Source organism: Spea bombifrons, chromosome 5, assembly GCF_027358695.1.
Source record: "Spea bombifrons isolate aSpeBom1 chromosome 5, aSpeBom1.2.pri, whole genome shotgun sequence".
Taxonomy (NCBI): Eukaryota; Metazoa; Chordata; class Amphibia; order Anura; family Pelobatidae; genus Spea; species Spea bombifrons.
In genome coordinates this window covers 88,521,792-88,536,389 of record NC_071091.1, presented here as the reverse complement: position 1 = coordinate 88,536,389, position 14,598 = coordinate 88,521,792, and the positions used below count along the sequence as shown (strand labels likewise).

Below are 14,598 nucleotides of genomic sequence, written 5' to 3'. Positions count from 1 at the left end.
CTGGCACTTACTCTGTGCTTTGTTAGGAGACAGATCAAGATTTAAAAAGCGTCCCAAAACCTTGTTATTTTTCACATATCTGCTGCAGTTTTACTATTCCGAGACGTGACAGCACAAACACCAGTTTTTTTTCCATAGAATAATGAGAACCAGTATGGGTTGAGGTTTTGTTTATATTTTTATATAACTGGAAATACAGTGTAACAACGTTTTATCGGAACATCACGGATTCTTGTTGCCTTTTTTTGTTTTTTGCTCTAGATTTCTGCGGGATGGATCATTTCCACGAGACGTCACCATCATCTAACACTTACACGGGTGCAGAAAACCAACCATTTTGCGACACAGCCATAAAAACTAAAATATTGCATTCTAAGCGGGCACTTATGAGTGAGATTAAGCGAACGGAAAATTAACATTTTGCACAATAAGTGTGAAGGCCAACGGCTTGGAAAAATGACAATGGCTAATGTGGGGGATTAAGAGGTACTAATTTTTTTTGTTTTTTATGGCATTGTAACCCTTCAGGCACACAGAACCAGACAGGATTTAACCCTATAAAGAACTGGATAAATACAATTTTGCCTTCTGTGTTTTACGTGCCTGTACGGACATGTATCAGTGTGGTTTTTCCCAAGCCCATCATAATAAATTTCTGACAGAGATTTTGCATTTCCTGGAAACGCAAAACTGTGATAACTCCGTTCACGCTCAGCCCGACAAATCATTTAATGTGGATTCACCTCATCCCCAACAACATTCTGCCATGTTAACCAGCATCTTGATTTGGGGAGAGATGGAAAGACGTTGTGGTTTTAACTCGCTTACCTTTTCGTTATGAAGCTCCAACACTGGCGGGTATCTCCAGCTAGAAGAGCTGAGCGGGACCAGTATAATGCATAACCGAGTGGTTTAAGAGACTTTGAAAAATTCCCACTGATTTAACTACACATTATACAGGGCCAGCCAAGTTCTTCCTGCAGCAGAAGCTCATTGATGATGGCTATTCATTAATGATAGTAAAGCGAGGGAGTTGAAGCGGAATTTGTACAAACTAAGTGATAGTTGTGGTTTTCAAGACTTTCAAACCAGGTACACCAAAAAGCCCCCAAAAAATTAAAAACAAAAATGTAATTCTCAGTTTTGTCCTTCGACATGTGTCACTAGAAGAGTCTATTAGAGTTCAAATGTTTTGCAGATAGTGAAATATTTTTTAACCTTCACAATAAATACCTTTTCATATTCGAATCCATGCTTTTCCTTGTAACCATTCCTGCACATCGTGTAATTGTAAAAGCGAGAATTCTTTATCAGCCCGAGCCACTCACGCCATCCGGGTGGGATGTAGCTTCCATTGTACTCGTTGAGGTATTTCCCAAAAAATGCTGTGCCCGGTAAAAGGGAAAAATGTTGAAAAGCCAGGTTACAATCCAGAGTCACGCCACATAAATAGATTATTTAACACGCGTTACTATTTGATACATTATGCCCAATGTATTATTTTGAGGTTTGAGTTGCAGAGGAAGCTGGACAACAGAAGGGTTCTCCAAAGAAGGGTTTATTGACTAAAGGTGAGTTGGTAGGAGAGCGATTGTATTCACTATGAACGGCTATCACTAGCAAAAGCTCTGGCCCTCCATGCATAATTCAACCAGCGAGATGATAGAAGAAAAACGTTAAGGTCACTAGGGTTGACCATTGATAATGAAAATTGAAATCATGGAGATAAAATTAACTCCCCCACCTACATATTTTAGATTAAGCAAAGAATGTATTTTGTTGACAAGGAACAAAGAAACATTTGTGACAGAAGGAAAGAACCAAAGGGCCAATCTAGTCTGCTTTCTTATTTAGAAGAGCTTTCTGGTTTACTTGGGTTTGCCTGCATGGTTTCCACTGGAAGGATATTCTACATATCTACTACCCTTTCTGTAAAGTAGAATTTTCTTAAGTTGCCACTCTACCGTCAGACTTTAAAAATTATAAGCGCCAGTCCTTGTGCTCATCATTTTTACTGAAACGCTACCCTATATGAAAGAATTGTGATCATGTAACTGAACGTTATTATTTTATGTTACAGCAAATGCTTGTTAATCTTTACTGCAGCCATATCCCTGCATGCCATAATAAAACTGTAACCTGCTAGGGGATTATAAAAATGCATTTGTTTTTATTTTATTTTATACAGGAAATATCAGCAGCTTAGTAAGCGATTTGCTCATAAAACATCTGTTAAAATGATTCTCGTTGAGTGATAATAATGGAGTATTTCAGAAACATAACAAAAAAATAGAAAAAAAAAATACAAGGAAAATATCCAGAAGCATAAAAATATAAATATGTTAATGCTATGGGGTCATTCAATTTGCAGCACTAAATTGTATAATTCCAGTGGCAATTAAGTAGGAATTTCCTGTACTATTCATCAACTCAAGCACTTAATAGTCTATTAAAAATCCATGCTTCATTGTTCAAGAGAAGCCCCTGATACAAGACAGCAGGAAGATTTTGCTGATGAATACTACTGCTTTAAGAAAGAGGCTCTGTAAGTGAGAGCAAAGTTCAGGAGCACAAAAAGTAGCATTGGCTTCTATAAAACACGGGGATTTTGTAAGCCCAAACAGTTTTAAAGGGACACGGCCTTAAAACTTTTGTATTTTTTTTTTATTTTCGGAAAGGAAAAAAAAAAAAAAAAAAAAAAAAAATCACCATTTTATGGAGTGCAGGCAAAAGCCTCATAACTAAGAAATGGGTCTCTGTACACCTATGTTCCAAATAAATTCATGCTGAGTTTCACAGCATATAAAATTCTAGAAGATTTTTTTTTATTTTTGGCATGTGGCGCATGGGAAGCGTCTCAGATGGAAACTGGGACACAACTGAAAAGCCATCGCATGCAGTTCTTCCTGGCTTTTAATCGCAAATCCCTTTCTTATATTAATCAAGGAAATTGAAATAATTTTTATAAAGTCAGCATTAGATCTCTGATCTTCTCAATTACGAAATTGAGTTCTTACCTAGAAAGGGTAGAAGCAGCAACATATTCTTGCCTAGACAAACTAGTCCCCTTGCTGCAAAACGTGGGGCTTGCCCCATGCAGGTCATGACATTGGATGATAAGGCTCCCTGGTGAGTTGCTGCTCAATGGGTTGGTTACAATATGGAAGACTGTTCCAAGCAGGAATAGCTCCCATAGACTGCCTTAAAAGGTGTTGCTTGCTTTACAATATGATGTCATATCCTAGCACTCCACAGTGAGCATGGTGGGTGGCCTAGTGCAGCGCCCGTGGGCCATTGGGTAGAAATACAGAATGAAATAAAGTCATCATGTTGATTTATGGAACCTTTTCTTCAGTCTGAAAGCGAACCTCAGGGAAAGAACACAGATAAACACTAAGCAATAAACACTGTTACCTGTCCTGTATCCGGTATTATTGAGGTACACTGCAAACGTGCGCGGTTCGTGTATTGCTTGCCAGGACGGGGAGGAGCAGTTCTCATTGTTCGTGTATATGTTGTGATTATGAACATATTTGCCTGTTAACATAGAAGAGCGGGACGGACAGCACATTGGAGTGGTCACAAAGGCATTGATGAAGTTAGCACCTCCTTCTTCCATAATCTTTCTGGTCTTGTTCATCACCTGCAAGGAACCTGTAATAAATAATAATCTTTGCTAACGTATAAGAAGCTTTATGCACAAAAGACAGCTCATAACAGAAAAAAATGTCAACTTCCTAACCTGAAGTCAACTACGCTAACCCGATGGAACAATTGCTGAATATAATAAGATTCCTCAAAGCTGGATATTTTAAGGAAACGTCTTGCTGTTTTCAGGTTTATTTGTTAGCATTTACGTTAATATTTACATCATAATGTCTTGTTTTTCCAAAAAAAAAAATTAAAATATTTTTTCTGGCATTAAAAAAAAATACTAGAACTGTCGATTTTCTTTTAATGACAGACTACATATCTCGAGGGAAAAATAAGTCTTTAGATCTCTACTTTCTAGTCTCTGGCCAATTTGTTACTGCAAGGTTACAAAAGTCTGTTGTGACAGTACCGAGCTCATTAAAACCGTTAATTTATTCCAAACAGGTATGTGATGTAGTCACAGACAGGGTTTGGCATACAATTACTTTACTTGGGTTTGCAAACAGTACAAAAAATGGCAATAAGGAGATCATATAAAAAAGACATAAAATACAATCTGCAGTCTATATTAACAAATAATTTGCAAACATATTTTAAACACATTTAAAATAATACTTTAACCTCAGTCCTAAACTCCTAGTAAGGTTCCCCAACTGTTGTTGACATCTGTACCCCCCTGGCGCTCCAACCTGCTTGTTAGATAAGGGCTTGACTCAAAGCATGAGATACAAGCATGTTTTGGGGGGGGGTTGTTGATTTTTTTTTTTTTTTTTTAAACCAAGAGTAATTGGATATATTCATGCAAATCTAAAATGTCTTACCCAGCTCCACATCCTGGTCATCTGTGAGGACTAGAATAATGTTTGGTCTAATATTCCTCCTGTCTGGATGCATCCGTCCTTTCAATCTGGTTGCTTTTAAAGCAAAACAAGCAGGCAGTTCTAAGCCGAGGACAAGGAAAATAAGGACAAAGCAGTAACGCTTCATGGTAGGGCCGATAGTATATTTGGTCGTACTGCACAATTAAGATGTCTTTCTTTTGTACAGGATTCTCTATCTGAAGGGGAAAAAAATAGATTTTTAAGCAAACATGTTGCTTGCGCAAAGGGCATGACAATATATACACACATATGTCCAAGATACTGGACTCATTAAACTTTAAACTTTATTACTTTTGTCAAAAAAAAGTGTGACCAACTGTATGCAACATGATGCATTTCCATCGTAATCATATTACACAAACTATTTTAAGTAAATAAAAAATAAAGGTTATTTAAAATCAAACGTAGAACATACAGATATTTCCACAACATCTATTAGCGTAGCTTTATTCTGCTTTCTCCTTTAGAACTGTAATCTCAATGATTGACAATGGTAGGGATTGTAAAAAGCCAGAGCTCCCAGCTTTACTGACCATCAATCAGCAATGGAAGTTTGTCCACCATCCATAATGCACAATGCCTCTGGTGATCACCAGTTCCCCACTCTACTGCTTATGGAAACTCCAGGGAGTCTATCGGAGGCTCCTTGGCTCATGTCATTCACGGAGCCTCCATAAACTATAATCTTGACAAAGGTGAACATTCATTGGTTTGTGGGAATCTCAGACTAATTTCAGGATTAACAATCTAACTGGGAGAGCCCTCTGGCAATCAAGAGGTCATGGGTCACCATAAAAAAACAAATACATGCCATTTAATACGATTTATCCAATTGCATTGAAAACTCAGTATCATATTAATTGAAAAGCAAAGTTCGGTTGCAATTTGCAAAAATTGTTAAAACAATTGGCTAAATATTCATGTAAAATATATTGTTTTCCAAAAAAATTAATAAATAAAAGTTCTAATAAAGAGCTCCATAGAAGCTCCATAGACATACAGGGGCCCTAAAGAGCTGCTTTAATGGATTATAGGGTAGCACCACCTATGCTAATAAAAAAATACATTATTTTTCGACAATTGGCAGGTAACATCCTATGCAAGTAGTGTTTAGATATGCAACATAAAACCGAATCAAGCCGGTAAGCAGAAATAAGTGAGAAGAACCTATCAATAGAACACGGAGTGGACTTAGATCACCTAAAAACGTTAAAAATATATACTGCGTGACTTCATGCAGCATTTACTGAAGCAGCGTTATATATGTGTACATGTACGGTGATAACTGTCCGAAAAGATAAAATATACCTAAATATAAGTCATACATTAAACAATATACTATCTAATTATTATTATTTTCTATAAGAAACTATAACATTGTTTATATTGAAGTTTTTTGTTTTTTTTTTAAAAAAAAGGACCAGCGTAATCAGTAAAGGCTAAACTATATACACGAAATGTGCTTACAGCTGGAAGAAGACAGGCTCTGAAAGGGAAGCGCTAATCTAAGTACTCCCTTAATGTTTTATCAGTATTTTTAACAGACTTGATAAGCGTGTTCTATGGTTGGGTTAAAACTGACAAAGCAGATAAGATGCTCTATGGGAAAAAAGGGAAAATTCCGATCCTTGAGTAATTATGTGCTTTAGATTGTAACATAGGATGTTTTAGCCAGTAAAGCTACACATAGATCTGTCTGTTCATCAATGAAAAGAGGAAGTTTCGGGGTATTTTACACATGCTTATAGAGATGTAATCAAGTAGAAACAATAGTTTTTTTCACTTTAAAGTTGATTTTAAAAGTTTAAAAGTTCTTGGGGGGGGGAAGACTGGGAAGTAATCTATAAAACTCAACAAGAATTATGAGTATACATAGAAAAACCATATCTAAAGGGGGCTGTATTATGGCACTAAAGATAATAGAACAAAAGATAATATTCTAGTTACATTACTCAGTATTAAGAAGAGGCGTACAAGTGTCAGCAGAACTATATTGTATGTTTCTTACACTTCTGAAAAGGAAATGTAACAAAAGTGTACTTAATCGGTAAAAACAATACCGTATTTGGGTATTCTTAGCAACAAAGATTTGATACATTCATACAACTTTCTGAAACATACATAATTATATATATATATACACACACACATATACACACACACACACACACATATACACACACACACACACATATATTATATATATATATATACACACACACACACACACACACATTTCTATTCCAATACCCAAATACAAAAAAGTTACCTTGAGCAAAGTTAAGGGTAAGACAATTTAAACTACATGTGCTATTCTTTCAACACGATGGGGGAAGCAATTATCCTCCACACTTCCTGTATACAAGACAGATATAATATGAAGCAGGAAGTCCATATAATACACACATACACCGCTAAAACACTGGGCAAGATTATATATTTTACATACATGTACACACCTAATTTCTACTGAAGTATAAAATGTAAGCTTGCGAGCAGGGCTCTCTCCATCTAATGTATCGGTTTGTCTTGTCATACCCCTTGAATATATGTATTGTATTAAGCGCTGCATAAATTGTTGGCGCTATATAAATAAAAGATAATAATAATAATAACTAACTAAACATTGACAAGCCAACGAACCAATTATATTCACTCCCAATCAATGGTCAAAAAGTTTTTTAAAAAGTTTCTCTCTTCACACTTCTCCTATGTCTCCTTGTGAAGCTCTTAAGATAATAGAATTGGTCATTGAGAAAGGGAGAGACAAGTACTTATACACAAAACAGATTGAGAGACGTAGCATATTAAAAAAAAGAAAAAAAAAATCACAGAAAATAGTAATTTTTGGAAGTAAATTAAACAAATGCACACCAATGATTTTTTCTCCAAACATACCTGTAAAAAGTGCTTTCCAGTAAAATCCAGCTACCAGTATAGTTAAAGAAGATCAAACTACGAATGGCCTTTGAATTCAGAGCAAGACCCCATAAGAAGATTGCGGTTATAGTGAAGTTTAACAAAATCCCAGTTTCTGGCCACTGGCTGGAGATAATCCTTGCAAACTACTTTGACATACAAAGCAAAACACCTCCCACTGCCTCATCTAATCTGAGGGAGAAACTGCTACACCTCCCCGCTATGTCAGACAAGCCACTTCCCTGTGCATAAGAATGCCTCTCATTTACATTCCAATTAGATCCGAAATCAGATTAACAGGAAGCAAAAAAACATTTATCTCTGTCAAAAATCACAACTAACGTAAATAGATGTAACCAGGGATGTGGATCTAGCGTGGTCCAAGAGGACATAGAGTCTACCCGAATATTCTATATATCCTTTTATTGGGCCAATATCATGAAAAGAGACCTCTCACGTCTCGATAGTTTATGTGACTGTACAACATCTTTAGTGGTGGCCTAATAAAAGATCTCACCTGAATGGACTTTAAACTAGATTTTTTTTTTTAAAAAAAAAGGTACTTTCACGTCCACAGTATAAGGCACAAAACGAAACACTTAAATCAATATAACGTGTAGTCTGTAATCCGTGTATTTGAAGATATTTAGTCTAAAAATAATGTAAAATTATGCATCTCCCTTTTTCCTCAAACATTTACAAAAGCCACCAAGGAGATCAGCAGCTTAACTACGTGCGGGAAAAGACAATGGGATAAACAATCCCATTCCATTAGTGTATGGAACTGCAAAACGTAGGCTTTGGGAAACCTTTATAAAGGGAACTGGAACAAGTTTCTCCTAAAGTGAATCTGTCTCTTCTCTCGAAGACGTTAGTAATCAGTAGAACTCACTAATGTCTAAAGTGGAGAGGTACAATGATAAATATCTCCTATGAGATGGTAATGTTTGCAATTTAAACCTTATTACCTGTTCTAATTAACAATCAAGTAGATTGTAAGCTTGATGAAGCAGGGGCCTAGTTTCTTTACCAGTTTAACGTTGGTTAATGATGTTTCATGATTTATTTTCACTGTATCTTATTGTAGCAGTTCCACGGAATCTGCTGGCGCTTTATGAATAAATTTAATGTTAGTGTACTATATGGCACCATCATATTCTACAGCGCTATAGAATGGGATTTAGTTGTCCCAATGAAAAATTGGGAGTTTGGATCTTGAATATTAATTTCCTTTCACAAAAAGAATGTAACACACATATATAAAAGGTTACTTTTTATTGCATTAAACCATTTGAAGTGTGACAGTAAAGTGGATATACAATATTCTAATACATGCCGAAAAAAAGATGTTCTGAATGTTTCATGTTCCATAAATTATTTATACCATACAAATTATAGAAATAAACCTAAACAAGCCTTTCTGTTATTTCATAGACACATGTTGCTATGTTATAAAGCACAGGAGAAGAGGCTACGTGGGAAATGCCCTATACATCTCTGTTCCGCAGATAATATTTCAGACGGTGTTGACCCAGAAAGTGCGGTCATCCTGACTGCCTTAAGCAAACATTGGCAGCCAAGTGTTTGAATAACCCCCCCTCTACCTCCACGGTATGAATCTCCTGACAATTACACCTCAGTGTTAATAAAATTCACACCAGCTCAACACAATAACTGTGAAAATAAGGTGTTCTCCGCATTCTTCCACAATGATACCTTTACTGTGCTATTATCACACCTAAATATACAGTATGGTAATTATACTATTACATTTCAAATACTGAGGTCTAAAGAAGTAACCATGATATCATTGTTCCATAGTAGCCTCTTCTTTCAGTCCTAGGATTAACGTGCAGATTCCTAAAGCTACTGGCAATAGATATGTTTAACCGCCGACTTTCTGCTCAACTGAATTGTTAGTTAAAATAAAATCATGGCATATTAAATTTATGGATGTGTTATGTCCACTTTATTGCTGAAGAAAAGTCATCTGAACATGTGAAAGAGTCATATTTAAATAAAAAGCACTTATGAGGCCAACCACAAAATCCAGAAATCAGCTGCTACATCCATTGGTTTCCATAATTCCAAACAAGAACACAGAAATGCCCTTTATAACTGTGACCCGCTGAAAGTTACATATAAAGAGCAATTCTGTTCTGGAGTGGTAATCAGAATTCACATTCCATCGGTTGATATGAGGACTGGAACGCTTTTGCTGGCTTGTGGACATGCGCAAGCAGGGTCATGCTGGCACACAATCACACTTGGCTCGCCCATCTCTATTCAAAAGCGCCCAAGATTCCATATGATGCATACACTATGCCTTCACTCATAGAAATGGGACCGAAAGACACTGTTAGCCAAGAACCTTTCACATATATATATATGGAACAATAAGAGTTTTCCTCCATACATCCCTCTCTGGAAAAATTTATGATTAATGCAAAAAGTTCATTATTATCCCTCCCTTATGCATATCTATTTGAGCCATGACCTCGCATGTGACTTATTATTGATTTATTTAGAGGTCCTGCACCGAATATGGATTGAGAAACAAGAACACATCATTGATTTGATATTATATGAACTGAAGCATTGTTTCCAGCATTCTTCAATAAAACTTTTCAAGAGTCATTACCATCTACAATTGGTGATTAAGATACACATGAATTTGGGGAAAAGTATCTGCCTTATGCCTAGACGTTATTAAACTACCATCACTACTTTCTAGGACACCAAAAGTCCTCTTGCCTCCAAGTAGCAGATGTGTGCATTTATTGCACCACCATTTATATAGCACCACCATATTCCGTAGCGCTGCACAATCTTTTGCATTAATTCTCAGGGAGCTAAATCAAAGTAAATTTACTGACAATGTAAAGTCCATAATACATATCACAATGTTATATTCTAAATTGGTGACATGGATGAAGTAGTTGACTAGGCCACAAGGGATTAAGGAACGTCTTCAAAATATCTAGAATAACAGAAACAAATGCCAATTCAATTTCCTGAGGGATATCCGGTCTGCAGGCTTAAGGTGCATAGTGTACGGTAACTTAATACTAAACAGAGTCCAAGTTGTGCTATCATTGTAGCCGGCATAAAAAAAGGCATGCAAGGTATGTTCACTGTATAATTTGTATGAAAAAGCTATACCTCACCCAAAGCCAAAGAATAAGCTAAACAGTATAATGAACTAGATGCAGATTACCGTCCTTATGATTCATCCAAACAATACAGATCTGTGCAAGAGACCTAAAACATGATGACCTAAGGCATCGAGAATTCAGTTACAGCCACATCACAACCCATGTAAAACCTGTAGAATTGCAGAATTCACCAAGATGAACGGAGGTCCACCTTTCAATAGACCCATGGACAGGGGTCATGATATATAAACTCAGGCGAACTGACCATATGCCCCAAGTCAAACTTTGTAGCCAAAACCAATGGTTTATAGTCTGTAGTTGGTTAAGCAGTATGGACGCTTGGTTCCACCACTGCTGTAAAGCTACCTGTTGGAGATCCACCATTTAGTAACGGTGCCCCAAAAACCTTACATCACAAACCTCAAACTCTCAGTAATGCTGGGAATGCTGCGTCTTCAGATTGTGTATATAAAACCATTCCATTGTCTTGTTAATACCATCTGTTATCTATTTGATTTATTGCTTGAGAGGATAAATCAGCATACAGCACTATCTAAAAGACAAATTGTCATTCTGGCATCTTTGGTCACAGATATACCCATCATAGACTCCTGAGCTAAAATGTAGAATTGTGTAGATGAAATAATTATACATTTGTTCACATGCAGTATTTTATGCAGCTATTTGGGAATGTATTAGTCAATCATAAATGCTACATAATTCTAATATAAAATGGTCTAAATGTATACTTTAATAATGCATTTTAAAAAATATTGTAGCAATAACAGTTGTGTGTCCATTAATGCTGCATACATGAAAAGGCTACATATAAAAAGTCTTAATTTTCTAATTTTTATATTCATATTCAATAAAAAGATTTTTCATTTAGGGAATGGCCTTGTCGATTTATATATTAGTAACACCAAACAAGTCAATTAGTTCTCAAGCTGGGCTAACCTGACGAAAGTTACCAATTAGTGTTCCTCGAAGCTTGAAGTAGAAGAATAGCGACATAAAGCAAAACAGAAAATGAAAAACACCACAGTGCCAAACAATGTCTTTGGTCTCAAGGATTTGGCCTCCTATCATATGAAACTCACTGCTTGTTATCTGCCTGTCAAGATAATACCAATTGCCTTGACAGCCTGATAACTGCCAGTGTATATAATGCAGCGCTCAGAGAAATGAGCCATAATGAGCCATACAATGTAACCTCCAGGATCATCCCAACAAGAAGTTATTGTCCAGACACGTCTGTATCTGAAAATCCCATGATACAATGCTTACCGTGTTTAGGAGAGGACTGGCAACAATCACCCCGAGGGACAATTCCATCCAACAGGCCTAAAAAGAATGGAAAAAACCCCCAAATATTGGCAGACAGCACACCCGAGATGAGTTACACAGTCCTGCCCAATATATATTCACTGAGTGGGTAGATCACTTGTAAAAACAGCAACAAAAAGTATCCAAACCGGGTGTAAATCATACCCAACATCCATGATACTTTAGATGCCCTGGTGGCTATATATGGAACTTCAAGTAACACACAAAAAGCTTTAGGTAGCGTAACAAATCACTACATCAGTTCAGAACAACACAAAACTAAGCAGCAGCTCCGGAAAACGTGTTTCCCAACCTTCCACACCAACCGACAACAAATAAAGATCAAACTATTATTATATTCATGCTCTTTGCCATCTACAACGGATATAGGAGGCCTCTATCATTCTACACGCTTGAGAATATTAGTCCTGCAACCCTTAGGCTCGAGGAGCATGGAACTTTTAGTGCGGCAGCCCAAGTTTCAGATGTTTCTATGGTTTTAACCAATTATAAATAAAAGCTGCGGATATCATTGCTTACTTAAAATGGACTTGTCACACAAAGCAGGGTGATAGAATTAAACGAGATGATTTGCTACTAAAAATCAGCCATTCATGAATGCTGGTCACCAGAGGCCATTTCAAACAATGCTTATTTCAGAGGACTCTAAAGTAATCCTTTCTTCTGCAGTGATGTGGTTTCCCTGCAGTCTTGAGCACATGTGAACAGCAAACAGGTGACTTATTAAAACCTGATGTTATACTGATTGTGTAAAGCCAGGTTTTGGTGTAATTCGACAATTTAACCATTTTAGCCAAACCTTTGGCTGTTGGAAAGCTCACGGATTTGTTTAAATATTCTAGAACTCAACATTTAAATGTCAATGTTAAAAACAGGGCCAGGTTCACGAGCAGCTCTCTGGCTGTTCTGGAACTACATGTCCCATGATGCTTTGTCAGCCACATGGGAACATCATGGGACATGTAGTTCAACAGCAGAGACACTTTTGTTTTAGACAGCGTGGTTGTGGCGAGCATTTACACATTCATTTATTCATCTCTGCTATGTTCATACACTCTAATGTGACTATAAAGCACTGAGAAACTCATCCCTAGCAAATATATGGAGCTCAGAAAAAATCCTTTTCTGGGCTTTTGGGTCTGGTGGAGCATTTAGACAGCGTTGATCCTTTACAGTTGTGTTCATTTTCATTTGGTCAACATTTTAAATACCTATTCATTGTTTTCTCACTTTGTATGATTATTTCTATATAATAAATACAAAGAAATATTTAAAACCATAGGAAAAAGTATGGGGTGGGACAGGGCAGGGGACTCTGTCTTGAGGCTTGTACGGAGTCCCAAAATTTCTGATGGCGGCCCTGAAAGAGGCATAAAGATTTTGATCCTAAACCTAAGCAAAATGGCAGTTTTAGCCCAAGAGAAAAAATTAACTCTAGTTAATAATTGATATCATTCATTGGGGAATAAAATGGGAAGTTTTATAATCTTTCAGGATAGAGTCTCTTCTTTTAAGATTCTGACTCTTGGGTGATAAGGTTCAGGCTGTCTGATGTTTCTTAAATCCAGCTACTTATTTGTCTCTCAAAAATAACTTTAAAAAAAAAATTAAAGTTTATAAAACCTATTTTTTTGCATGTACTTTAAAACAAAATAAAAAAAATCTGTGCTGTGTACTTACTGGTTTAAGTCATCTCAAACATTATTAAAATAGCTGCCTCGATAATAAATTTCATGGTGGTTTATAATCCAGCGAGTGGATTAATGAGTCATGAGATTGTGTTACAAGCAAGTTCATTCTTTTTCAGATTTTTTTCATTTTATATTTAAAAATTAATCTGTCGTTAGGGTTTTGATAATCTTTTTATTAAAAAAAATACATAATCTAGACAAGAGAATTTTCAACTGTGTACAGTTTTTGTCCATTCCAAAAAGCTACATTTTTGCTTTCAATGGAACATCGATTTTTTTTTTCTTGCAGGTCGTACAGCATGAGGCTGACCTTGCTAGGGCCGCTTAGTTATTCCCAGTCCAGCCCATTTCCAGGTGTATGTTTGCTAAAGTAACCTCACTACTATTACTTGCTGCTTTACAAATTAACTCCAAGATAGACATTAAAAGTTTGCGTTTTCACACTGTCACAAAACGTAATAAAACAAAAAGACACATGGTCTGATGATAACACTATAGCGGCTTGTACAAAAGGAGAAGAGGGCCTTGGCCTTGTGAGCTTACAATCTAGTCAGTGGTAAATCAATATAAAAAATGGGCAAACTAGATGGATAAATGGTTCTTATCGATTGTCGAATTCTTATATCTATGGTAAATATATTCAGTTTTGTACTTATTTTTGTTTCCAACTATAATAAATCCACATTTAAGCCAATTTAAGCTTCAGTGTAGATGTCATTCCCAGCTTTTAACCAGCATGGGAAGAGATGGGTCATCAGTCATTAAGGTTCTAACTATCTCACATTATCTTGTTTTAGACCATGAGGAAACCAGTGAGGATGTATGTTGTAACTGTGTAAACCAACACATTCCCCGGGGTTAAGAGCTTCCTTTTAGAGTCATCCTAGTGTACGTGGGCTATGCCGGCACAAAGCCCGTGCCTCACTCATGCATAAGCAAGAGACGGTTTAA

General features: G+C 36.5%; 1 protein-coding gene across 3 annotated transcripts in view; it reads right to left on the bottom strand.

The window, feature by feature from the left end:
* SULF1 (sulfatase 1) overlaps positions 1–4,696 on the bottom strand; it is a 33,241-nt gene extending 28,545 nt beyond the window's left edge. For all 3 annotated transcript variants that reach the window (XM_053467759.1, XM_053467760.1, XM_053467762.1), the window contains exons 1-3: positions 4,476–4,696; positions 3,415–3,654; positions 1,234–1,385 (exon numbers count right to left, since the gene is read on the bottom strand). In XM_053467759.1, coding sequence (XP_053323734.1) covers positions 1,234–1,385; positions 3,415–3,654; positions 4,476–4,641 — 558 coding nt within the window. In that variant the 5' untranslated portion in view covers positions 4,642–4,696. The remainder of the gene's footprint in view (positions 1–1,233; positions 1,386–3,414; positions 3,655–4,475) is intronic.
* Positions 4,697–14,598: the final 9,902 nt, after the last annotated feature.